Raw genomic sequence first — 26984 nt, forward strand, 5'->3', positions numbered from 1 at the left:
GTACTTGGAAAAATGTAATTTTAACAAATGCATGGGAGCATAGTCACACTGGAATAGAAAAAGCAATGTAAAACAGAAGTTAGGGGGTACTCGTGGCAAAACAAAAAGGCTCTGGGGGTACATGAGACAAAAAAGGTTGGGAAACACTGCCCTAGCAAACCAAACTGCACCCGCAACCCCCGAGCCACCCCATACCACCTCCCACCACCCCCAGTCATCACTGTACGCAGGCGCGTAGTTGTGTTCCACCAGCTCGGTTCCCCTCCTGCTCAGCCTTCCTTTCTCCCTCCCTTATTCTTGCCAATCCTTTCGCGTATTTGTAAGCTAGCCACGGCTGTTTCAGACAGAAATGTATACAGAAGTATTTTGATGGGGCTGGAATAAGTTTGTAGGGCTTACATCGAACAGATTGTATCTTACACCTAATTCAATTTACGCTAAGTGGAACCAGGGCGAAGCTTCACCCCTCCCCCGATTTGATTCACGGGAAGAACGCTGGAGAGGTAGGTCGCCGTTGCTACACGTTCACTGACAAAAGCTTAGGTGAGAAAATAATTTACAGATGTTAAGACAACATTTTCTCAAAATCCAGATGTATTCTCAAACACAACGGTATGTTTGGACTTTTAGCTATCTTGTGGGCATGTAATACATGGCGCTAATTAGCAACAACAGCGAGCTCTTATTCAACAACAAACGTGGCGTCAAGTTACTTCCTCGAACTAATCATGCAGGGAACGAGACACGTTTTGTTGAAAGAAACATTTCCCAGATGACTATAAGATCATGTTTGGTAAGCTTTGTTAAAATACAATGTTGCGTCTTTGTATTACCAGTCAAGAAAAAGTGCAGAGGAGATTCGTGTGTGTGTGTGTGCCGAATGTGACTTACCAATGGAACTGGAAGTAGACTGATGCTAGTAGGCTATATAAACACATGAGTGGGAAACTTTGTTGTTTGACAATACAAACACGTGACATTAACATTAAGCATTCATACAATTTTGCGGAACCAATGAGACAACGGCTTGTAAATGCAATATCAGACATTATGAGGTGATCCTTAATGTTCACTGGCTACGTTTGATTAGCATCCTTTGCTTGAATCTATAACTTAGCCAGCTGCTTTAAAAATGTAACCCTTGAACTGTTTTCAAGATCTTGTTTTGATGTAACTCGGAATTTTTCTGTGTTGCTACCCTAGGCTCTGAGAGGTCAGGGGTCAGGAGGACAGGACACTGAAGGAGAACATCTGAAGAGTGGATGGGTCTGAGCAGACCACTGGACAGAGCCAGGAAACAACCCCACACCTGGAAGACCAGCCACAGACCTGTGTCCGGCACGCCATCTCGTCTATGAGCGTTCAGCAATGAGACCGTGGAGATCAGCTCGGGTCTGACTCTCTCAAGAGTTTGATAGTTACGCCCCTCAGAAACTCCCAGTGGTGCCACCACTTACAGCTGTTCAGGTGGCGGGTGGGCACCCTTGAGCAGACTCTTCTCGCTAGGGGCTGACAACTGAGCGATGGCCATGGTGAGAGGGGGCTGGGGAGATCCCAACGGGGAGACCAACGGACTGGGGGACAAGGGCTACCTCAGGGGGGACGAGGATGACGAGTCTCCCCAGGCGGGAGGCAGTGACTTGGAGGGGGTGGACGATGACAAGGCCTGCGTAGTGGACTGTGTGGTTTGTGGGGACAAGTCCAGTGGCAAACACTACGGCGTGTTCACCTGCGAGGGCTGCAAGAGCTTCTTCAAGAGGAGTGTGCGGCGCAGCCTCAACTACACCTGCAGGTATGCTCTGCGATTCTAGTGTCAATGGGGGCTCCAAGCAAACACCCAAAAGACAACAAATTGCCGCTATTATAGTTTGAAGTTGAGCTGTTTTTCACCATCTAGTGTGCTGGGAGCCCCAAGCGGCTGCCTGCCTTGCCTGGTGACAAGATGCGCCTCTGCCTGAGGCACACAGGATGAATGGGGCCAACATGGCCAAGACTCATGCTGGGTCTGCTGGACAGATGCTGGATCTGCTGGACCCAGTGCAAGAGAGTAGAATAGTCTTTATTGTCATGGAAGCATGAAATTTGTCTTTGACCTCACCATAAAAACATAAATGTACATTCACCCCATTGCTCAAAACATAAATACACACATAAAGCATTGCATACATCCCCTCCCTCCCTCTAGCCACCCTTGAGGGAGGGGATGTATGCAATGTGGCATGATGTATGCAAGAGGCATGAGAATGCCACCAACTCCAAGGGGGGGGTGTATTCCAAGTAGCAGTAATAATGGTCGACCTGATGGTGTCCAACGAAAGCCATAGTTCAAGAAGTTTAGCTCTTGATCATGTTTAGTTAACATACCCAGACGAGTGGCTAAAGTTTTGGTAGATGCCTTTGCTTTGTTCCTTTTCAAATCTTTTATTAGGCTTGTTCCAAGGATGGCAATGCAACAATGCAAATGACATGACTCAAAACATGACCGGTTTTGTGGAAGTGTGAAGGTTGGGTGTGACTTAGGGGTGGGTATTGGCAAAGGGTTCACGATTCGATGCGCATCACGATACACATGCCACGATGCGATTCTATCACGATGCATTGCGATTCATGTACTACTGTGATGCATTGCGATATTTACTTCAGTAAATGTGTAAAATACAGCTTATTTGTCAGTTGCTGTGTAGCTTTCTTAAGTCAGTTCATTCTATTTAAGCATTCTATCATCTGGGAGAGAGCTTACATCACAACAGAAATATTACCTATTCTCTACTGAACAAAATAACCCGTGGCAAATCGAATTTTATTGTTATCAAATAATCAATTGTCATGAATCCATGCAGTATATTGAGAAAATAAGTATCACGATACCTTGTCATGAATCGATAAAGTGAAAGTGAAAGCCCATTGGGAAACTCCAACTCCCATTGTCATTGTGACACAGCACTCCACAGCACACAAGTGAACACTGTACACTGCACACAACGAAATTGCATTTATGCCTCACCCGTGCAAGGGGGCAGCCCTCAGTGGCGCCCCATGGGGAGCAGTGCGGTGGGACGGTACCATGCTCAGGGTACCTCAGTCATGGAGGAGGATGGGGGAGAGCACTGGTTGATTACTCCCCCCACCAACCTGGCGGGTCGGGAGTCGAACCGGCAACCTCTGGGATGCAAGTCTGACGCCCTAACCGCTCACCCATGACTGCCCCACGATGCATTGTATCGTGAGAGTAAGTATCGCGATGCATCGATATGACGATTATTTTGCACACCCCTAGTGTGACTAATGACACTGCTGTGGATGTTGATGCGATCATAGTTGAGGTCTGTTTGTCTCATTTTGAGAAACACATTTCTGTCTTCGCAGGTCAAACCGTGACTGTCAGATTGACCAACATCACCGTAACCAGTGCCAGTATTGCAGACTGAAGAAGTGCTTTCGAGTGGGAATGCGCAAAGAAGGTAACACCCCACTTTTGTGAAAATGCTAAATATTAACACTGCCAAAGGTAAGGGACTCCTGTTAATGGTAGAACACAGAGGGCTCTCAGTGTGAAAATCTCTAAGATAGAAAAACTCTGAAGCACTTCATGGCAAAAAAAGGATATTGTTGTGAATGACTGCTCAGTTACTCATTTGTAACTACATGCTGTCATTTGCTCTCATTTGCAAGTGTCATTGAATAACAGCAGCTGCAAAATGTGATATCAATGGGAATTGTTATACCAGTATACAGTCAAGTAGGTTTATTGTCAATTTCTTTACATGCACTGGTCATACAAAGAATTTGAAATTACATTTCTTGCTTTCCTATACAGACATAGACTAATCTAGGTAAGGACATAGACAGTATAGACATAGACAGTACTTATACATGGACTTAAGACAGTATGGACATAGACAGTGCTCATACAGACATTTAAAGTGCAAGACTGGACAACAGAAGACTTGTAGAGGACATACATTAAGAGGTATTTGTTGTGCTTTTGTGCTTTTCCTAAAAAAGTCCTTTATAGCGTTCTGACATGGTAATAGTAGCATTTTGAAGAAAAATAAATATTAAAAGGTCTGTCAAGTACACCAGCAGCTGTGTGTGTGTGTGTGTGTGTGTGTATGTGTGTGTATGTGTTTAGTGCAGGTAGAAGGTGCGTTGTGCGTCTTGTGTGTGTGTTCGTGTGTCTGTGTGTGTGTGTGTGTGTGTGTGTGTGTCAGTGTGTGTATGTTTGGGTTTAGTGCAGAAAGTGCAGTGTGCTTGTGTGTGTGTGTGTGTGTGTGTGTGTGTGTGTGTGTGTGTGTGTGTGTGTGTGTGTGTGTGTGTGTGTGTGTGTGTGTGTGTGTGTGTGTGTACCAGTATACCAGTTATACCTCCTGCTAATGTTAATGCTAATGCTAATGTTAATTTCTCATCTGGTAAAATGTAACATTTAAATGAGATCTACCTTATTTCATATCACCATAAAGGCTGCATAACAATATCACTGTCTTGCTTTGATAAATCGGCTTTTCCTGTGTCTGGCCAGTGTATGCACAAATCTGTGTCTGTCAGTGCCAGAAATGGTTGTTGACCCGCTATGACCCCGGCGCCTTTTAATCTTGAATCAGAGCGGCTAATCCTGCCAAGCTGCTCCATGCACATCTGCCATGCTGCCCTCATTCATTTTCAAACTTTCCTTTTCCTTCCCGCTTCACAAATCCCTCCTCCACTCACTCATTCACTCCCCCCGCCGCCGCCACCACAACCACTTGACCCTCATGGTTTGTCTACCCATCCTGTGTGTCCATTCATCCTCATCCTCATCCTCCCCCCATCCCCCACCCCCATGCCCACTGTCCTACTGCAGCAGTCCAACGTGGACGCGTCCCGCCGTCCCACCCCAGTCTCAGCCCCTCAACCACGCCTGTGGGCGGTGGCATCGGCCTTGGGGGCATCACGGGAGACGGCAGCGGTGGCGGAGGAGGAGGAGGAGGAGGAGGCGGCGGCGGCATGGGTGATTTCTACAACGGGCAGCCGGTGTCGGAGCTGATCTCCCAGCTGCTGCGGGCCGAGCCGTACCCGGGCAGCCGCTACTCGCACCAGTACGGGCAGCAGGGCGGCGGCGGCGGCGGCACGGTCATGGGCATCGACAACATCTGCGAGCTGGCGGCGCGCCTGCTCTTCAGCATCATCGAGTGGTCGCGGAGCATCCCCTACTTCCCCGAGCTGCCCGTCTCGGAGCAGGTGGCGCTGCTGCGGCTCAGCTGGAGCGAACTCTTCATCCTGAACGCGGCGCAGTCGGCCCTGCCGCTGCACACCGCCCCGCTGCTGGCGGCCGCCGGCTTCCACTCGTCCCCCATGTCGGCCGAGCGCGTGGTGTCCTTCATGGACCAGGTGCGCGTCTTCCAGGAGCAGGTGGACAAGCTGACGCGGCTGCAGGTGGACACGGCCGAGTACAGCTGCCTTAAAGCCATCGCGCTCTTCTCCCCAGGTGAGCATAGTCAGGTCACGAGTAATGCAAGTGCTTTCTGAGTTCCTGAAAATACGGGAACTCCTTTCACTTTGTCGGGGAAGCAAACAACCATAAGCAAACCAAGGGAGACGGGTCAACCATGCCGTTTGGGAAATGATATTTGTTTTGCTTTTGGGCAGACCAAGTCTCGAAGAGATTTGAACGTCGATGATAATCAGGCTAGGTGAGCAGGCCCCGAGCCATGTGCTGTGCAAGAGGCCAAGCCGGCCATCAATGGCTCTACTTCAGTGTACTGCGTCGTATGCATGAGATGGATTTTTTAAGTCATTTTGCATAATTTAACTTAAATCTAGTGTTGCACAGAAGCAGTGTTTGACCTTACCCCTAGCAAGCATCCAAACACTGGTGTAGTCTACGTAGAACGCAGGTATACGGAGTATACCCACTTCTAAATTTCAGGGATTTCAGTATACCCACTTAAAATTGACTGATCCATTATTTTGAATAGCACAAATATATGGTATACCCTAGGGCTGCACGATTATGGAAAAAATCATGATCAGGATTATTTTGGTCAAAATCGTAATCACGATTATTGATCACGATTATTAATCATGATTATTGAATTTCGCAGATTTTTTTTTTTTTTAAATTATAACAAGTTGAAATATAACCAAGAATGAATCATATACGGGATCAGCAAAATAAAATGAATTGTAATAATAATGTAAAGACAATAGCATGAAACTTAGGTGGACAGATATCTGGCCAGAAACACCAGCCTGTCAATATTTTTTGGCTTCATGGACGCTCTCAAAGGTAGGTCACTATTGCCACGATTAAATCACGATTAAAATTTCGACTTCGATTTCACTGATTTATCACGATTTTCGATTATTTTCGATTAATTGTGCAGCCCTAGTATACCCACTTCAAAAAATGCTCAAATATACAGTATACCCACCATAAAAAAGTAGACTACACCACTGCATCCAAACCCATGTGCTTTATAAAGATGTTAGCTCCCTCTACTGGAAAATGTACGTCACAGCATTCTTGGTAGAATGTGAGGAATAAGTAATCAAGACCACTTGTCCAGTGAAAATTGTTTTAAACTAATTGACTGCAAACTGAAAAAAAAAGAAATGATTTTTCTGTGTTATCCAGATTGTTAATCCGCCTCCCCTGACATATGTGTTTGCATCTCTCTGTGTGTCTGCCTGTGTGCACTAGATGCCTGTGGTCTGACTGACCCGACGCACGTGGAGAGCTTGCAGGAGAAGGCCCAGGTGGCGTTGACGGAGTACGAGCGCATGCAGTACCCCAGCCAGCCCCAGCGCTTCGGCCGGCTGCTCCTGCGGTTGCCGGCCCTGCGCGCCGTGCCCGCCTCCCTCATCTCCCAGCTCTTCTTTATGCGCCTGGTGGGCAAGACGCCCATCGAGACCCTCATCCGAGACATGCAGCTCTCCGGCAGCTCCATCAGCTGGCCCTACGCCCCCGGACAGTAACGGATGAGGAGGGGGGCGTGGAGGTGGCTGGGTTGGGTTGGGATTGTGGGGAGTGGGGGGCCGGTGGTTGTTTGGGCATGAGTGAGCTTCATACTTTACACACATTCTCACCCGGCAAAGACTGAAGATTATGGGGCTGTGGTAGTACATCTGGAGAATCATGCCTGGCCCTCAACTACACAAGTCGTCTTCTTCTTTGTAATTGTCAGTCATGTGCACGGGAGAGCCTGTTTTTTTATCTTTATTGTGTTTTATTTTTATTTTTTTGTTGTCTCTGGAAAGAATTTTACATTGGAAGAGGGAGATGTGATAACACTACAGGACTGGAGATTGTTGCTTTCATGTAAACACATGAGGTACCGACAAAGGACTCATTCCACAGGAGTTGGATGCTAAAACACCTTTTGACTAGCTTGCCAAAGTCCATCATGGGGAAGAGAGACATTATGTGCTGTTTTTACTCTCCCAGATTGGGGAAACTGTTGATTGGTGGATTCTGAAGAATTAGTTTCAGTACTAATAGGGCTAGGAGTCTTGTTACTTTTGTTGTTTTTTAATGTCCTGAAACACTGATACTCTGGTACTTATATAGTGCAGGTGATCTGCAGCCCTCTAAACACTGCTCTTTGGCCAGCTATGAAAATGCCCTCTTACACCATATTTGCCTGCCTTGATGGCATCACTTATCTGATACGTCATAGTTCTGTGAAGAAGGTAGAGAATGCGCGCACATCAGTGGTACAGGTGCTGGACAAAATAGCGTAACTGAAATAAATGATAGAAGTCCGCAACACTGTTAATGCTCCCAGTGATTTATTTGCACAACGTTACGGACCTTCGTCCTTTTTCAAGTGCAACTTTTTTTTTCAGTGGTTGCACTTGAAAAAGGACGAAGGTCCGAAACGTTGTGCAAATAAATCACTGGAAGCATTAACAGTGTTGCGGACGTCTATCATTTATTACGTCACAGTTCTTAATCACTACCTGGCCAATATTTCCTCAGAATCAGTCACCTCAGTGGCCGATATCCTGTACTTTGTCAATGAATAGGTCTTGATTTTATATGTAAAAAAAATTCTGGGAAAAACATTGATACTCATGCCTCATGACCACACCCAAAGATGTGTTAAAGATTTTAAAAGGCAATGTTCAGATGTAAGAAGCTGATATCAGGGAATAGTGAGTTCTTATTCTTTAATTTGCATTCTTCATTATATCAACTATTCAAACTTATGAATTGAATACTAAATAGTTATTGGTTTCTTCATTAATCAAGTAATTGATTAGTTATTTCAGCTCTAGTTAAATTAAAAAAGAAAAAAGGAATGCACTGCATTTCAACAGCGCCTTGAAGATACTTACAGTATAGCGCTTCACATACTGTACACACAAAGAGGACCTCATTAAGCAGCAGCAGTGTGGAGGAGCCACCCAGGTGGTGCATGGCAGCAATTATCCTCGGAATGCTCAGCATCAGCATGCCAACAGCCAAAGGTGGAGTTGATAAATTACTTTGCCATCTGTACTAGACTACACTAGAAATTGTGAAGGTTTCCCCAAGAACGTCCTAAATGTCCTGAAGAATCTTAACATTTCTGTGAAGAAGGCCAAGGTTCCTCAGAGACACTTTTAGGGTTCTTCCTCCAGAGTGGCAGCTGAAGGTTCCTCAAAGAACCTTTGAGTTCTTGGGATTCTCTGCGGAGCCTGAAAAAAAATCCTTGGGGATTCCGTTAAGAACTTTTTTGTCCTCTGATACATTTTAGGGGCTCCTCCACATTGGCAACCTGAAGGTTCCTTAGGGAACTTTTATTTTTTTTCCGCTTAAGGGGGGCCTGAGGAATTATATTGTGCTAAGACTAACAAAAAAAAACACCTGGCAAAATTTGATTTTACAGAACCAGTCTAAAATGCATAACATGAATTGAGTTACTTGAAACACATTTGTTTTTTGTTTGTTTTCAAATAAAAATAATAATAATAATAATAATAATAATGACAGCACTTGCAAATCCCAGAATGCATATGTTTATGATGGTCTTAAGATAATAACAAAGATACAGGATTGTGTGTGAGGTAGCAGTTCTTTCCTATCAGTGATTGCATGATCTTTTGCCAGAGACTTGGGAGGGATGCAATGCACCACATGGCTTAACAACCAAACCGTCTTGCTGTGTTTCAAAAGAGCATGTTAAATGGTGGTTAAATGTTGTTCTCTTTTTGTAATTACCATGTCAATTGTTACTTTTTTTCTAATTGTGAAAAGCTGATTCGCAACTTAAATGTATGTTAACCAGAAAATACCTCATCGTCCATTGAGACGTGAATGAACCATCTCAGCCATATCATGTTAATATACAGCGTTTTCACAATAAACATATGCTCTTTTATCATTTTGTGTCATTGACACTAGAAAGTAATTTGGTCGACAGCAGAGAAAGTGTTGTTCTTCAGTACTTTTTTTATGCATACCCTAATGCTGTGTAATGTGTTTTTTTTTTTATTATTTGTGGCTTAACATGTATGAGTGACGGGAGGTATCCCATTGGATTAACGCTCTGGCACTGAGAACATGCCGTTTCCTTGTTCCCCTTTGTGTACTACTAAACGTTCAGCCATTTTCAAGATAGCCATGGCATACCTGTTTATGTCTGCCTTAAACACCCTGAATATGATTCAGAATTACCTCATTATAAAATGGCCTTTAATTACGATAAACCCAACCTACAAAGACACACACACTACATTACTCGCCATTTAAAATCAAAATTTAAATTCAAAACATCTGTTTGTTGTCAAGAACACAAATCATTTTTATGATGTATAATTGCTCATGATTCACAATTTTTTATTAATATACCATAACAGTGAACAGGAATACTTAGGATACAAGAGGACCTGTGTGTAATTTCCAAAATATACATATATGTGAATAAATTCATGACTTCTTTATCGCTGCCTGTTTTTTTTTAAGAAAAAATTTTGAAAAGAGGAAAATGCTTATCTACAGAAGTGTCGTGCCATTCCATCCATCTCTATTTAGTCCAGTCACAAATCTCTAAAAAATACTGTCAACTGCTACTCTGGCTGTCAGACGCATCCAGATAAGCCCATAGTCCTAAAATTGACCTAAAAAGTTTTTAGAAACCATTATGCTAGGCTGATAATACTTACACACAGCTGGAAAGATAAGAGTGAGAGACAGAGCAGACACCACCACCATCCGACGCCCGTGTAGCCACCGTGTCCCATGGAGGGAGGGCGGGAGGTCTGCAAGGGGCCTCGTCACTGGCTGGGCTGCCAAAGGTCATACCGAGTGTCAGGTTCTCTGCGGGAGGCCGGCTGTCATGGGCCAGCGTTGCGCCGGACGGCCCTCCGAGCACGAAAACATTTCCACGTCTAAGAATAGCCCTCATCGTATTCCCTCACCAGGCGCTTGATGTGCGACAATTTCTGCTTCAGTTCCTTGCACTGCTGCTTCATAGACTGATAGTCTGGGGCCTGGTCAGACAGTAGGAGAGGAGACAAGAGACACCAAGTCTGTTAGTTAGGGAACGCAGTACACTCAGTTCCTGTCTGCCACCAAGAGGGCCGGTGAGGCTAACAAACCTATTCAGGTCTCCCCAAGGAGGTACTTACTGTATCATTGGGTCTCCCTCATTCCACAATCTATATGTGGTGTACAGGCTTTGTTTGGTATGTGATGGAACCCCACTTCACTTACCCGTTTTAGGTCCTTGAGTCGATTGTATTCCTCTGCAACTGCCTGAAATGGAAGGCCAAAAAAAAGGTGTTCTGGGATGGCACTACAGTGTAGTAGTAACATTTAAAAACGTTTAAAACTCTTAGTTTTACTGAGAACTTGTAAAGAAGGAGGTTCAGCCCTGATACAGACCTGGAACTTGGTGGACCCCTCCTGGAGGGTGTCAAGCTCCCTGCTCAGTTTGTTCATCTGGTCATTGATGTCGTCCATCTCTGCACACAAACGTTTGTACTCGGCCAGATCCAAATCGAATTCCCGTCTATACTGTTGACGCTGTGCATCCGAGGTTATTTCTGGGTACATACTGTTAAGAAACATACATGCACAGTAGCCAGCATATTAGTTTGGATACAGCAAAAAATATGATCAGAATAGGATTTTTGCCTGATTTTTGCACACTCGTTTTTTTCCAATAATTACTTAATTTGTACCACAATAAAAGGTGAAAAGCCTGAAACAGCCTTCTGCATTCACACACTGACAACTCTCACAAGCAAATCATCAACTCATCAAAACTTACAGATGCACTGTGTAGGGTTGTGGCCAGAGTAGGAATTGCAACTATGCTGCTCATTGAAACTGTGCTGCCTATTGACAAATTTTATCTTTTCATGAACATTCATTATGTAATAAACTAATATTTACTAGTATCACCAAAGAACAGTAAGTTTTGCACCTACAAATGTATATTTCTGCAAATTCACTATGACTGACAAGGAAAAGATCCATCTTTTCATGTATGAAAAGTGCAATTTTCCCAGTCAATGAATACGTAGAATTTGGTGATGGTGGTAAGTATTGGTGAAAAGGTAAAAATGGGTGGCATGAATTCTGGGAATAAGCTACTAAAAATATTACACAGTATACCTTTAATGCAGTTCATTGCACAGACCCAAGGCCAAAATACTATAATGTGTGACAAAGTTGTGGAAATAAGGTATTGCAACAGTACAGTACAGTAAGTTTTGCAGCTAAAACAGTCTATTTCTGCAAATTCAAAATTACATGGAAAATATCCACCTTTTCATGAAAAAGGTAACATTTGTGAAAGGGTAGCATGCATTCTGAAAATAAAAAGAATAAAAATATTACACAGTGCACCTGTAATGCAGTTTATTGCACAGGCCAAGGCCAAAACACAAATTTGTGGAAATAAAGCACCACCAAGCCTTGACTGCATTTTGGGAACTTTGAAACTGACCTAGTCAGATTGTCTGTATCCACCAGCTGGGGGCCTTTCCCCATGCCTGTGGTGGAGTACCCTCCTGCCCCATTTGGGGCCCCGGGGGCAGCTGAGGCCTGGCCCTGAGCCCTGGAGGGGGGGTCTGGGCTCCACTGGACCTCCGCTACTTCAAAGGCGTCAGCGTCGGCACCGAGCCCGTTGTCCTGGTACAGGGGCTCAGGTGGAGCGCTGAGGATGTTCTCAGTGTAACTAGAAGGATTTAATCAGATGGTTCAGGGTCAGGTGATGGGTAGATATAGTCACTACATCTGATCCCAGGGGAAGGAACCTATGTCTCGAGAACTGTTTACGGCCATTGAGGCTGTTTTATCCGGCCCCGATATAATTTTAATGTTATGCACCCTCACATGAAAAGGAATCTGAGAAATGATATGTCCCAAACAATTAACTTATATTTCAGGGGACCTAGAGAAGGTGGGGTCTGTAAAGGTGGCCGCCTTCAATATAGGCCTAAAGTGCAGGTGGAAATCCTGGTATGAGTTCATAAAACGACCCTTGGAGGACTTTTAAGGTCCTTGGAGGAATTAGAAGATGTCCTCGATTGAAAAAGGTTCCCCACCCTGATGTAGTGGATAGAATCGGTTTGCAGTATGAAGAGCTGCATGGATGTGTAGCAATAGGCAGCTTTTTTATTTTACTTCAAAAAAATTGATTTAACTGATATTTTATCAAGAAGGTCATATTGAGCTAAAGCAACTCTTCTTGTAAGAAGTCCTGGCCAAGAGTGGCACATTTTCAGACCACAAAATGGAAGGAGAGTGGTCAATAAGGACTCGTGCACTCACACAGTATCGTAAGTGTTTCCACTGACAACGCTGACGGTCCGCTCCGGGTATGACACCACACTGGCCTCTGTCTTCACATCAGGTGTGGACTTGTCCGACGCCACTACCGCCGAGGGCAGGAGAGTGCTTCCCAAACTGGTCAGCTGCAAACAACCACATGACAGTCACCTACACCAGTGTTTTAGACAGGGCAGAGGAGCTCTTAGTGACAGTGGGGCGTATAGGGTAGAATACTGTGGGGTATTTATACTAGAGGGCTAGCAGAAAATAAAGAGGGAGAAGGCCTCAGTCTAAATTGTAGATGGCTCGAATTCTTTCTGGTATCACCACAAGTGAGCCAAATGGCTGTCCTCAGCAAATTCCTGTCCACTTCCATCACACACACACACACACACACACACACACACACACACACACACACACACACACACACACACACACACACGCACACACACACACTCATTGGAAACTACTTGTTGAATGCACACTGTAGTATCTTGAGTAGTCATCCGAAAATGTGCACCTCTGGAGAGCTGCTGCAACTGTGAGTGGCCTTTTTCGGGTGTTTTCTCAGACACTGTTTCCTGACTGCAGCTACCACAATAGTGTGTCCCGTGTGTGTTTAGATGAGTAATGTCACCAGAACATATCTCGGAAATGTCTGGTCCAAAAAGTGCGTGGGTGGGAGGGGGGGCTTTATTATTTTGTTTGAAAAGCGCCAATGATCCTTCCGATGACGCGCCCTTGAGAAATTCAGGAAATGGTCTTTGTTTATTTCAAACAATACTGTCAGGGGTCAAAAGGGTGACGTGGTAGCAAGGAAAAAAAATCAAAACAACCTGACCATTGTGCAGGAGAACGTGATTGACAGAGAAAGAGACAGAGAGAGACACACACAGAGATTGAGACAGAGACAGTGGGGGGGATGCAACACTGATAAGGCAGATATAGGTAAGTGTACAATGACATCTGTAAGGCATGCATAACTTTTTTATTATTTTAGTCTGCCATGTAGGTATTTTAGTAATTGTACTATTCTTCTACTAGTAGAATAAAATGAAACCCATGGATGACTAGCATTTAGAATTGTGAGAAATCCACAAACTCCAACCTGGAGTCCGTTTCTCGATTCTTGCCTTTGCTAACCGTCTTAAGTCGGTCTTGAGTTGGTCGTAAGTTGCTCTTGAGTTGGTCTTAAGTTGGTCTTAAGTTGGTCTTCAGTTGGTCTTTAGACGCAAGACCAACTTAAGAACAACTTAAGAACAACTTAAGAACAACTTAAGACCAACTCAAGACCTTGGTTACAACGTTGGTCTTAAGAACGAACAAAATGGCTAAAGTCGTTAGCAAAGGCACTGTCGAGAAACGACCCCCTGGACTCCGTTTCTCGATTCTTGCCTTTGCTAACCGTCTTAAGTAGGTCTTGAGTTGGTCGTAAGTTGCTCTTGAGTTGGTCTTAAGTTGCTCTTGAGTTGATCTTAAGTTGGTCTTTAGACGCAAGACCGACTGAAGTCGCGACCAACCTTTGGACGTACGTACGTACGTTCTCAGACACGAGGAAGTCTTCGGAAATGCTTGGAGTGTCTCGCCTCAGCTCGGCTGCATTGGTCGCAATCAAAGTAGTGACGGCGTCATGATTCACGTGGCTGTCAGATACAATAATTACAACGCTATCAAAGTCCACAAATCTTTGTCAACACAACCGTGCCCTCAAAACCATCCCTCGTCGACAGCAGAAACCAAATAATGCATTAGGCCTACATGTCACAATGTCTTATATTTTTTTCCGGTTTTGCTAAATCAATTTACGATAAGTCTTCAGTAACTTCTCTCAGAAACTGGTGGTTGGTGGATGAGTGGTTGTCATGCCTTGCCGGAGGGTAATAGCAATGATTCTAGACCCGAAGGGATAAATGTATGCATGGACTTTTAAATCTCTAACATCCATAATATTCTCCTCTGAGTCCGCTTGAGTTCTAATTTTCACAATATGTTGTCGCAGTGGGAAACAAATACCCACGCGCGCACAACGTGGTCGGATTGCGCACACATTGTGAACATTTAACTACTATGTCATTGTTGTCTATAGACTACGCTACACGAACTCCAACCCATCGCAACCCTGGGAAAAAATGCAGCTTAATGAAATAATGTGAGGATAGCCTACTCGCGCGCGCGCGCTACTGATATGTCGCGCTGTCTTTGGGTCTCTGTTTTGGGTCAGATATGTGTAACCTACGTTGTTACCCATGTCTCTACCTTGAAGTGACGAACTGGTTGCTTGGGGCTTTTTACGACGATGGAAGAAAGGAGGGACAGCTGTGAAGGTGGTTGCTGGAGAAAGCGCGGTCTTACTGTAGTTGAAGTAATTTTAAAAAAGGCTTCAACTGTGGATACCCCGAGGTATGCCTTCATTGCGCTCTTCAGTGCGAGAGGGCACCAAATTATTTGTGGACCGTTCAATGCTGCTTGAAATGATAACTGAAAGGAGTCGAGAAATAATAACAAAAAAATATTTGTCTGTTTGTCGTCTTTCTGCCAGCACGTCTTTATGCGCAACGGCTACAAGAAAAACAATTGCCATTATGACCTTTACGCGTAAAGATGTGCAGGAAGGGATGATGCACGGAGGGTCCGTCAAACACAGTACACATGACATCTCCATGAAAGTCGTTAATTACTTGTCAACGCAATCATGTCACCGAAATCCATCCCCAATAACCAAATGTCGGTCTACATATCACTGTAGCATAATCACTCCAAATAACTACACAGAAATGGCCGGTGAAAGCGTGATGGCATGTATACTATCCTAATTCTCACTTGCTGGTGGTAACTGGTAACATGTCCATTTCGGATGAATTTTAAATTAAGCGCAGGTGCCTTATCTGCACAACAGTATATCCAGTATATCCACTTCCACTCATCTCTCTCTCTCTCTCTCTCTCTCTCTCTCTCTCTCTCTCTGTCTGTGTGTGTGTGTGTGCGCGCGCGCGCATCCAGGCTGGCGCGCGCGCAATTCGGGCATATTCGCAACTCTCTGCCTCCTCTCCCTCGTGCGCAGTGACAGTGGACCGTGTGGCTGACGCCATTGCGAAGTTATTTGGCGCGATTTTATTGTGCAGTGATATGTACAGCGACATTTGGTTATTGGGGTGGATTTTGGGGGCATGATTGTCTTCACAGGTATTTAACGACTTTCATAAAGATGTCATGTGTAGCCTACTGTGTTTGACGCACCTTTCAATCTTCCTGCACATCTTCAGGCACAATGCTCTTAATGGCAATTATTTTTCTTGTGGCCTACGTTGGACGTAAGGACTTGCTGCAGGAAAGACGGCATACACAACCAAATATATTTAAAATTGTCTAATCATTGGACATTTTGTGTGGTAAAAGTTAGACGCTTGTGCACTTGGTGGCAGTAATCAATCACTGTCACTTGAACTCTGCCTGAACCTGCCCCAAGACGCTGAAATGTCAGGAGCAAGAACAACTTAAGAACAACTTAAGACCAACTCAAGACCAAGCCGGAAGACTGTCTTACGAGCGACTTAAGACCTTGGTTACAACGTTGGTCTTAAGAACGAACAAAATGGCTAACGTCGTTAGCAAAGGCACTGTCGAGAAACGACCCCCTGGTCTGCTTTTTGCTAAGGCACAAGGACAACTGCAATTCATTCAGCAGTTAATGATTGATCAGACTGAAACCAGGTGTGGCACATCAATTTAGTTCCCGTCACCATACATAGAAGGAATGTGTGAACTGCTCTAAACTTCAAAGTGAAATGGAGCTGGTCAATGTTTATAAAGTGCTTATGTTGATATTGGAACTAGGGCTGGGCGATATGGAAAAAATACAATATCACGATATGGATTAATTTATATCATGATAACGATATATATCACGATATAGCACAATTACATACGTTTTCAGTTATTCTATTTATTTGCTCTTTATTTTTTCATGTCGCAAAACAACCTTTCTTTAAAATGGATCTTTTTATCCTTATTTTTACAGTTACATTAACTTGTAGTGTGTGTTGTGACAACATGAAATGTAATTAAACGATATTCAATTGTATAAAATTGATAAAATTACAATCACGATATAATCGATATAGGAGAAAGGTCACGATATACACTTTTATATCACGATAATGATATATATCGTCATATTGCCCAGCCCTAATTGGAACCCTCCATTTTTCCCACAATGCAAAGGAACTTACCCAGTCAACTGACGCCTCTCTCCCCTCAGGGCCACGGAACAGCTCCTCCCAAATGATGTTGGCTTTGCCATGACGCCAGATCTTACTGCGGGTTTTATAGGAGAAGTAGGAAGCCGTAATAAGGGCCACCATGACCAGCAAACCACAGACCAGTGCTACAGCCTGCAAGAAATAGAGAGAATAAGATAACACTGTGTATATATATATAGTCAATTATATCATGCCTCAGAGTTTCTGTGCATGTTTTGAATAGAGTATGAATGTGTGCATATGTGTACAGACACAAACATAGACAGAGCAAAGCACCCACACCCACACCCACACACACACACACACACACACACACAAGCCATTAAATGCTGTGTGTAAGAGCCGCTGGGGATTCACAGCACAGCAGCACCACTCACCTCCTCTGGGTCCATGTAACAGTAATGGTGCAGATACTGGTTTAACATGGGATACGCCCCAGGAAATCCTGACCCCGCACCTCCACTGATGCTAGTGCTCGGTGGGGACTGGCACATCATCAGTATAGGGTTGTACAGCACGCTCTGAGAGCTCTGGGCCATCGGGTTGACCCCGATGACAAAGATGATGTTGATTATGCACTGCAGGATGGCAAGGGACACGTCCACCACCAACACGGTCAGGTAGAACCTGCGGCCGTGCACGGTGCGGGTCTTGGAGAAGCTGGCCACCAGGAATATCAAGGCTATGATGAAGTTGATGGCAGCCACGGAGATCATGGCGCTCTTTGCGGAGTAAGGGGTCATGTAGGAGCTGTGGTACCCGTAGGTCCCTCCGTAGTAGCCGGAGCCGGTGCCGACCCCGACCCCACTGCCGTAGCCGAACCCCCCGCCTGCCATGTAGCCGCCCACGTTGGCCTCCAGGCCGTGCATGTCCCACACTAGAGTGGAGGCAACGCAGGCAAAAATAACAAAGCAGAGAAGTACGCAGGTCCCCTGCATCATTTTCACTATCCCCGGGGGTGAGAACCACCTGTAGAAATGCTGTGGAATTCCGTCCGTGTACAGGGGCTCGGGCTGTGCGGTGGTGTAGTGGTGGCTGTAGTGTGGGGAGGAGTGCACACTTCTGGATGTGTAATATCCATCCGAGGCAGCGGTGAAGTGTGGGCTGTATACAGGAGGCCGGTCGTAATGCCTTGGGTCATACATGATGCATGTACATGGAGACCTGAAAAAGAAAAAGAAAAAGAATTTCCATAACATCTAAAATGAGGATACATGAAAGATATTATATGCTGATTTTTTTTTTGTTTTAAATCACAATATAACTGTGGTACTGCTGCCACTACAGACATGTTATTCACAAATGAAACGCACAAATGAGTCTCCCCTCTCCAGCCCTCTGCAACTCTACCCCGCATTTGTCAATAATTTAAGGACATTTTATAGGGCAGCACACGCGCACGCACACTGAGCACATCCACACCACATTGCTTTTTTCAGCATATCTCATTTACAGCACAGACTACCAGGAATTGTGCTATTTCAGTAGGCCTAGTCTTAACAGTTCACAACATCCGTGAGCTGGATATTTTATAATTATGGTTAGGCCAATTAGCCTATGCATAAAGTGACATAAATGTCACTCCAAAATGCAAAACAAACACCGTTGAGAAATAGGTTATAGTATTAAATAGGCTGCATAGAGACAATATTCTTATTAGGTAGGCTATTCTATCAGTCACTTAACTTTTGCGAATCAATTAATAGGCCTAGGGACCTACATTACAGTCGTTTTTTTAAACATGTAGTGGGGTAACCAGGTAAAAAGGATGGGTTTGTTGGTTAGCCTACCTGAAGAACCTGTGTGGCTTTAAGTATCCGTCTTCATACTGGTGTAATTGTGAATGCTCCAAAAACACCTCCGAGCACCTGTCATTGTATCCACTCACATGTAAACAAATAAAGGACCGTCATTTCTCGTCATGCGGACATAACATTTCCACTCCACAGGTGCTCCCTACTCAACCACGCAGCGTCGCACTGACCGCATGCTCTTGCCCCAGATGCTAGAGGCTATCAGGTAGGCGCTGAAAAAAACGAACAAGAACGCACCCTCGACCTCGACCGAATGGTGTCGGGCTTTGTCGATTGGTCACAAGAGTAACTTAAATATAGTATAACATCCTCAACAAATAGTGCGTGCTCGCTAAGTAGGCCTAGCCTACATATTAAATGGCTAGGTAGTTTTTTTATAGGAAGGATGATAGGCTAATCCACATCATGCAGATGCAGTGCACAGTGTAGCCTGCCCTAAAATCACTAAGTACATTGTAATACGCATTTAATACTTTAAAGGGACACTGTGTGAGATTTGTAGTTGTTTATTTCCAGAATTCATGCTGCCCATTCACTAATGTTACCTTTTTCATGAATACTTACCACCAGCTTCAAATTCTAAGTATTCATTATGACTGGAAAAATTGCACTTTTCATACATGAAAAGGGGGATCTTCTCCATGGTCCGCCATTTTGAATTTCCAAAAATAGCCATTTTTAGCTGCAAAAATGACTCTATTTGGACCATACTAGAAAATATTTGTTTATTACTTAGTAAACTTTCATGTAAAGATCAAATGTGGCAATAGGCAGCCCAGTTTCAATGAGCAGCATAGTTGCAGTACCTTTTTTGACAATTTCCTGCACAGTGTCCCTTTAATTAATACATTTAATACAGACATTGGAACAGCTTCTTTCCACAATCCATCAGGCTGTTGAACTCCAAGCCTCCACCATAGGTAAGAAAACGCTCTTTCACTCATCATCTCTCCCCCTTTCTCCAGCCAGCCTTTTTAAATGCAGCTTTTAAAGCTTTTTAATATACATTTTTCCTAACTTCTACTTTTGTCTTGTTTTACTTTTTATTATTATTATTATTATTATTATTATTATTATTAGTAGTATTATACCTTTTTGGGGGGGAAATCTCCGAGCAGAGAAGCTTTTCATTGGACATGAATTCTATAGTTCATGTGCACATGGCAATAAAATATCTTGTAGGCCTATCTTGTATCTTGTACTAATAATGAATGAGCATTCAATAATTAATAAGCATTTAATAAGCACTTAATAATTAATAAATTAAAGGTGCACTGTGTAGGAAATGGTCAAAAAAGGTACTGCAACTATGCTGCTCTTTGAAACTGGGTTGACTATTGCCAAATTTGACCTTTTGATGAAAGTTTACTGAGTAGTAAACTAATATTTTCTAGTATGGCCCAAGTCATTTTTGCAGCTAAAATGTCTATCTCTGGATATTCAAAATGGCGGACCATGGAGAAGATCCCCCTTTTCATATATGAAAAGTGCAATTTTCCCAGTCATAACGATACTTAAAATATAATGATATAATGATACTTAAATAAAACTTACTTTGATGCTGGTGGTAAGTCGTCATGAAAAAGGTAACATTATTGAATGGGTAGCATGAATTCTGGAAATAACAACAACAAAAATCTTACACAGTGCACCTTAAAGAACAGCAATATGTATCATAATTTACACTGAACCAAAGGAATTAGTAAAAGTGAAAGTCCACTTCCCATTGTCATTGTGACACGACGGCATGCACACAACAGAATTGTATCTATGCCTCAAATGTGCTAGGGGGCAGCCCAAACAGCGCCCCCATGGAGCAGTGTGGCAGTATGATGCCATCATTGAGGAGAGCAGGGTCCTTGACAGCTTTGGTTGGGTCCAGCACAAAGTAATCTAAAAAGGGCCCCCATCCAAAGAAACAATGTAATGAGGATCCTATTCTGGGCCCTCTTTCAAACTGGGCCCGGGACAACTGACCAGTCCCCCCGTTGACAGAGCATCAGTTAATTACTCCCCAACCATCCTGACACCCAGGGGTGTCAAACTCGTATACAGAGCAGTCCAAAGCGGGCCAAATTCTATATTCATACAGCACACACGTTTAATACTTGAATCAAGGCAAATAATACATCTCCATCATACCCACTCCTAATTCTTGTGATGCACAATATTTTGCCTTCACGTCATATTTTCTACCGGTATGGTGTATGTGGGCCAACTGTAATACACATTTGAAATTATCTCACAGGCCAAATAAAATGGTTCCAAGGACCAAATTTGGCCCCCAGGCCTGAGTTTGACATCCCTGCTCTACCCGCTTACCCATGACTGCCTTATGCTTTTGTTAGGTACATAGCCTACACTACATAAACAAGGTGCTTGTGCCGGAGGCTCATGACCAGTGGGTAGAATTGTATTCTGTCTTTTATTCTATGATTAAGCACACAAAACATATAAAACAAATACTTTATTCAACATATGAAAAAGGCCAAACATTTGATATACATCATAATTAGACATCCAAACATTTTGGAAAAGAAGAAAACATTTTGATCCCCCGCTAGGAGGAAAAAAAATGGTTTCTACACTCTAAACCCAGTGTCACACTGGTGCGTAACAAAAAAGTATCATCAAGGACAAAGGGGGGTCATATGTAGCCAGGCTGTGCCCTCCTAGTGATGCAACACTTTCAGTGTTGCAACTAGTCAGGTCAAGAGCAATGCAAGTACTTTCTGAGTTCCCGAAAATACGGGAACTCCTCCCACTTTGTCGGTAAGCAAACAACCATAAGCATAAGGGAGGCCGTTTGGGAAATGCTAATTGTTATGCTCTTGGTCAGACCAAGTCTTGAAGAGATTTGAACGTTGATGATAATTAGGCTAGGTCATATGTACAGTGCATGCAGCCCTGGACAGGGACAGGGACCAAAAAATGGCCTGGGTATTTTTGGCATAGACCAGGCCTTGACAAAGCCCCTGTGTTTTCAATATTATGATTGCCACAGACTATGGGCTGCCCAATCTAGCCTAAATCATAGGCAGGTCTTTGAGGGAAAAAATACAGAAACAACAACAACAAAACAATAGTATCAGCCGCTGAGGAGGACTAACCTGGTTCTCATGCCATGGTTGTTACGAGCGAGCTCACAAAGTTTAATGAAGATGCACGAAGCACGAAGGGTCTGCGTGAGAGCCAGGCTAGCGGAGGACTGTCAGCCCACCGAGAAAATGGCCTGTATGTCAGATTACCAGCCCTGTGTACACGGTTGCTCAGTAAGTTAAATGATTTCACAAGCCAGGAAAATAATGCAAGCCATGTAGACAACTTTTTTTGTTTAGCCCATCATGAGACTGCTGATAAGGATACCCAGATGGTCCTATGCCAGCTGTCTGTTTGTCCACTCCAATATCCCTGGGTGTGATGCAGTCCTGAGAAATGTAATGTTTAAATTCATGGGACGACTGGATTGCTCCCAAAATAGCATAGTTGAATCTCTGGTAAACCCGGCCAAGAGTTCTGTAAGGTTCTCTTCTGAGCTCAGGCGACATTGGAGAAAGTGTCTTTATGTTTGATGGCTGTAGGCCTATCTTGTGTTTTTTATTTATTTTATCCTTGACTGTCTCTTATTTAACCTATGTAATCTGTATATGTATGCTATGGACCATTGTGTCTGTCACAAATAAAGAATGAATGAATGAATAAGCATCTCCAGAGTCAGTTCTGTCCTGTTACCGTATATACAGGGATACAGGCCACTAGGTTTAATATATGCACCACTAAGCAATAGTATTCTATACCCAGGGCCAGATGTCACATCAGGCTCTCAGTGTGACAGGGTGAGGATAGTAACACAGACACCCGGATGCGCGCGCACGTGCACACACACACACACACACACACACACACACACACACACACACACACACACACACTTTATTGTGTCACCCAGCCCGATGAGCACAGCTGGAAGGCTGTGCGAGGTGCCATCTCATGTCTTGTAGTCGTCAGGCATTTGTTCATCAAAGTTCCTGATCCTGCTCTTGATGTGGCTGAGCTTGGCTTTTAGATAGTCACAACGCTCCTTCTTTTCCAGAAATGAGGCATCCTAGGAAAAAATAAATCAACCTTATTTTAACTTGTCAACATTGACACAAAATGCTTAAACACAGATACAGCAAATAAAATAGCACTTACATTTTTCTTTTTTTGATATTGTCTCTGCATGTCAGCAACTCGCCGCTGATTCTGTATTCAAGACAAAAAATGAAATAATTAATAAATTAATTATTATTTATTAATTAATTAATAATCAATAAATTCAAGTACTTGAATTTTGACTGAAATGAATGAACGCTCAAATATTTACATGCACAAAAAGTAAAAAAGTTGAGCTTAAACATGTCTGACCTCCGCTGTGTTGACATCTCTTAGCAACTTGCTCATCATGGCATCCAGCTGTCTGAACTTTGCGAGCATGGCGCTGATGTCTTTGTGGAGCTCTTTGTATTCCTGGTACTGATCATTGAACACCGCTTTATACTGTTCTCTGTCCTCTATCGTAGTGATGTCTGGATACTTCCTACAAGGCCACACGGTGGTCATAAACAACACATGAAAATACATGGTCATTACTCCAACTTCTGAAAAGTGAGCAAACATAAACATTCACACAAGCAAGCCACAAAATCTCCCATTGCTCAGTTCAGTCACTGCACCCAAATAAGTGAAGTGCATGTGGAGCATTTGGGGCCGTCTGTTTTCCATGGGGTTTCCATTTTGTAAGGTAGGGAACCCAATTAACACTCACATAACGTAATCTGGAATGACCCGAGGCTTTGGGACGTATCCACTGGGAATGGCTCCGCACAGGGGCTCGGGTACCTGGGCTGCAGCTGCCAAAGGGACGTGGCTCTCCAGAGGCCTCCTGTCATGGTGGTGGTCCGTCTCATCCTGGAACGCTATCCTCTTGGACTTGGGCTTGCTAGCGACATCGATGTCGACACCGTGAGGTATCTGTGTCTAGGGTAAAACAATGTGTTTTGCTCGTCAGAAAATTCATTGTGATACAATGCCCTGGACTTGTACTATTGGGATGATTATGTTTTTGGTTCAGACGTCAGGTGTTGCAACAGCATCTAATGACCATAAATGTATTCGTATTTGGTGGTTGAGATGCTGCAATGAATATGCTTCTTAGATAATCCCCTAAAAATAAACAAATGAAAAGAGCCATACAATAGTGCCACTGGCTGTCGTTGCACTGCCTTGACATGTGCTACTGCTGAAACATCACTAACCCTTATACACATACAGTATTAGGAACTTCTTCACTTTATCTTATCACTTTATCTATACCAGCATATCACTGTCATGACTATGAAATGACTAAGTGCTGAAGTGCTGCTGACTCAAAAGGGTGTTTTTGATTTTGAAACAACCACAGATCATGTGCTCATCCTCTGTATGACCATACCCAAGTCATTTCCAAGCATTAATCTGTGACAAAAGACTCTTGTTAATGTCATTATTATGGTGTAGTTCAGTTTTCTTTCAGTAGGCAGTGAATCTGATTGCCGGCAATCCCATCTGTATCAAAGAGCTTCGCCCCCTGGTTACCCACCACGCTCCCCAGGAGCTCTTTGGGTAGGTAATAACTAAAATACTCAGCTACCCACTCGCCCCCACATTATGGGATAGTCCATGGGGACCCAGCTTCGAGTATGACCTGTGTCATTTCCCAACCCTACCCCATCTCTCTCCAGCCCATTTTCCTGTCTCCTCTCACACAGTCATGCCATAATAAAGGGTCAAAAAGGCAGCTGAAAATGTAGCTGGCACAGTCATGGCTCAATCAGCTGGGCATTCGACTGCTACACCGGCGACCCGGGTTCGATTCCAGCCCGAGGTCATCCCCGTCTCTCTCTCTCTCTCCCCACTCGCTTCCTGTCAATACTTCACTGTCCCATCACACAATAAAGGCAAAAAAAGCCCAATATACCGGTATATATTTTTTTTCAAGTCCCCAGTTACCCACCGTGCTGCCCAGAGCCTCCCGGGCCCTGCGCGTGGCCTCGTGCCGCCACATCTTCAGGCACACCAGGAAGCTGAGGAAGTACATCAGCATGTTGATGAACAGGAACGCCGTGCCCGCCATCTGCCCACCGTCCACGCGGCACAGGCTGGCCAGCAGGGGGTTGACCCCCACCTGCATGTAGCACAGCCCGCCGCGGTTCAGGTCGTTGATGTAGACTATGCCGGCGGCCATGTAGAGCAGGAACAGGGCCACGTTGATGAGGCCCTCTGAGAGTGGCCACCAGGGGGAGTCCAGCAGGATGGTGCGGTAGTACATGGTCATGCCCAGCACCAGCAGTACGATGGTCACTATCCACGCCACCCCCACCACCGCCATCACGAAGGGCGTCATGGGCCCGTTGTAGTAGGAGCCCGTGCCCGTGAAGCTGCTGTGCATGTAAGTTGGGGTGTAGAGGTTCGACCACTCCCTGTCCTTCTGGATGTAGGCGCAGACACAGGCCAAGACCATGCCCCCGAAGAGCAGCTCCAGGCCTGCCAGGAGCCTCAGCAGGCCGGGCCACGACTTCAGATACGAGTATTTCATCTTGTACACCTCCAGCTTCTCGGCGTAGTACTCGGCCGGGTGGAGGCTCGTCAGCTCGGAGCCCTCCAGAGCATCGTAAGCCCTGTTGTTGTCTAGAGGGCTGCCGGCTATCAAGGGTTTCTGAGAGCCCTTGCTGCTGGATCTGAGCGAGTCGCCCCCCGCGTCCCCCCAGCGCCTCTCCACGTAAGGCGTCACGGGCGGGCTTACCCTGGTGCCATTCGGCAGGATCTTTATTCCCCCGTGTCTGAAGGGGTAATCATCCTCATTAGCATCAGTGCCGCCGCAGTTGCCATCACCGCCCCCCTCCTCCTCCTTCGACCATCTCTCAAAGATGCTACTCACCCTCTTGGGGAGGAGAGATCGCATGCGCTGCTTTAATGACCTCGCCTCTCCAGCACTCTCGGCCTGATGGGGTGGGAGGGGGCTCGGTGAAGAGACCCTTCTGCCAGAAGCCTCCTCCAGCTTGCCGGGGGTTGCTGCTGAGCTCACGTCGTCGTCGCTCCATGACAGGGAGTCCTTGCCTATGCTGCTCGAGTCACCTGCCGCTGCCTCCCACTCAAAGCTCTTACGCCGCCCTTGCATCCTGGGTGGCCCCTGCTCTCTCAACTGTGCAGAGTTCCCAGTGACAGAGCCACTGTAGTGCTTCAATCCATGAGTTTCCAGGGGAAGAATAATTGCAGTTTTCAATCCATGATATTCTGTATAGTGAACAAAATAGTCAGCACTTAAGTGTTGTAGTATAGAAGCATAAACCACAATATCTTGCTCATCAGCGCTGATATTAAAGCAACAACAAAAAACCCACCGTACAGCACATTACACGGAAGTTATAATGAGATTTAAAGGTGGAAGCTCCTTATAGTCGCAGGGGAAATATACAAGGAAGTGGTCATAACAACATGGACAGCAGGGGTAGATGCTGTAAGAAACACTTCATCCAATCACTGTGAGGCTTGAAAGTCAATTATTGACCAGACTGGTTAAAAAGAAGTCTCGTTTCATAAATAATCTCAAATTTGGCAAGAACCTTGGTCCATAAAATGTCCTCATTGCTGAGATTTCTAACAGTAAGGCATCAAAGACACTAAGCCATGGCTTCTAAATCTCACAGATTAAGCGTGAAGTACTGTTGAAGGAGGGGGGGAAATACACAATCTTTACCTCGTTGTCGGAGCCAAGCTTTGTTGTCGTATCCTTGGCCAGCAGTAAGACTTTAATGAAAAATGGCTGCTCCCAGAGTAGGCCTGACTAGCCCTCTCAGGTGACTCAGGCTTTATCGCTGTGGGCCGAAACTAGAGCAGGGCTTACTTATTAAACCTGTGCTTGCGTTTCAGTGCACATTGTGGCTGGCGTGGTGTAATATGGCTTATCTGTGGGGGAGTTGCTCACAATATTTACATATGCAGAGGGAACCAACACGAATCACGAAGCTGTGGGCAGTCTCTTAGACCATTCTTACTGGAAAGGAAAACAAAGGAACATGACCACTAGTCATGCCTATGCAGACATGGGATGACGAATGAATTAATCATTTAAATTGAACTTAGACC

The 26984-nt window shown here is 44.6% G+C and overlaps 2 protein-coding genes across 5 annotated transcripts; one reads left to right on the top strand and one right to left on the bottom strand.

Annotated features, from left to right (window-relative positions):
• The first annotated feature begins 243 nt into the window (after window positions 1-243).
• On the top strand, window positions 244-7754 carry nr2f6a (nuclear receptor subfamily 2, group F, member 6a). 4 transcript variants are annotated; one of them, XM_063220328.1, is made up of 5 exons: window positions 244-503; window positions 1204-1792; window positions 3367-3461; window positions 4841-5464; window positions 6680-7754. In XM_063220328.1, exons 2-5 carry the CDS (start codon window positions 1524-1526, stop codon window positions 6952-6954), a joined length of 1263 nt encoding a protein of 420 aa, XP_063076398.1. In that variant the 5' UTR covers window positions 244-503; window positions 1204-1523; the 3' UTR covers window positions 6955-7754. The 4 variants fall into 4 exon arrangements, with proteins under 4 accessions (XP_063076398.1, XP_063076401.1, XP_063076400.1 ...); XM_063220331.1 differs by having other exon boundaries at window positions 4844-5464; XM_063220330.1 differs by lacking the exon at window positions 244-503 and adding an exon at window positions 517-543.
• Window positions 7755-9501: 1747 nt separating this feature from the next.
• On the bottom strand, window positions 9502-26687 carry LOC134466049 (uncharacterized). Its single transcript, XM_063219947.1, has 14 exons — window positions 26596-26687; window positions 24853-26132; window positions 23626-23837; window positions 23226-23397; window positions 23013-23063; window positions 22810-22923; window positions 18795-18901; window positions 17382-18168; window positions 16975-17136; window positions 12743-12885; window positions 11916-12146; window positions 10847-11018; window positions 10676-10717; window positions 9502-10452 (listed from the first exon to the last, which is right to left on the bottom strand). The coding sequence occupies exons 2-14, from the start codon at window positions 26014-26016 to the stop codon at window positions 10351-10353; spliced, it is 3459 nt and encodes a 1152-aa protein (XP_063076017.1). The 5' UTR covers window positions 26017-26132; window positions 26596-26687; the 3' UTR covers window positions 9502-10350.
• Between the last annotated feature and the right edge of the window lie 297 nt (window positions 26688-26984).

Source organism: Engraulis encrasicolus, chromosome 16 (assembly GCF_034702125.1).
Source record: "Engraulis encrasicolus isolate BLACKSEA-1 chromosome 16, IST_EnEncr_1.0, whole genome shotgun sequence".
NCBI lineage: Eukaryota > Metazoa > Chordata > Actinopteri > Clupeiformes > Engraulidae > Engraulis > Engraulis encrasicolus.

Excerpts from the sequence above, each read along its gene's own strand:
- nr2f6a (XM_063220328.1), top strand. The coding sequence starts at position 1,524 with ATGGCCATGGTGAGAGGGGGCTGGGGAGATCCCAACGGGGAGACCAAC. Across the intron at positions 1,793-3,366 it reads AGCCTCAACTACACCTGCAG|GTCAAACCGTGACTGTCAGA; the intron begins GTATGCTCTGCG and ends CTGTCTTCGCAG. Across the intron at positions 5,465-6,679 it reads CATCGCGCTCTTCTCCCCAG|ATGCCTGTGGTCTGACTGAC; the intron begins GTGAGCATAGTC and ends TGTGTGCACTAG.
- LOC134466049 (XM_063219947.1), bottom strand. The coding sequence starts at position 26,016 with ATGCAAGGGCGGCGTAAGAGCTTTGAGTGGGAGGCAGCGGCAGGTGAC. Across the intron at positions 23,398-23,625 it reads GTCATTCCAGATTACGTTAT|GAAGTATCCAGACATCACTA; the intron begins GTGAGTGTTAAT and ends GTGGCCTTGTAG. Across the intron at positions 17,137-17,381 it reads GTTACATGGACCCAGAGGAG|GCTGTAGCACTGGTCTGTGG; the intron begins GTGAGTGGTGCT and ends TATTTCTTGCAG.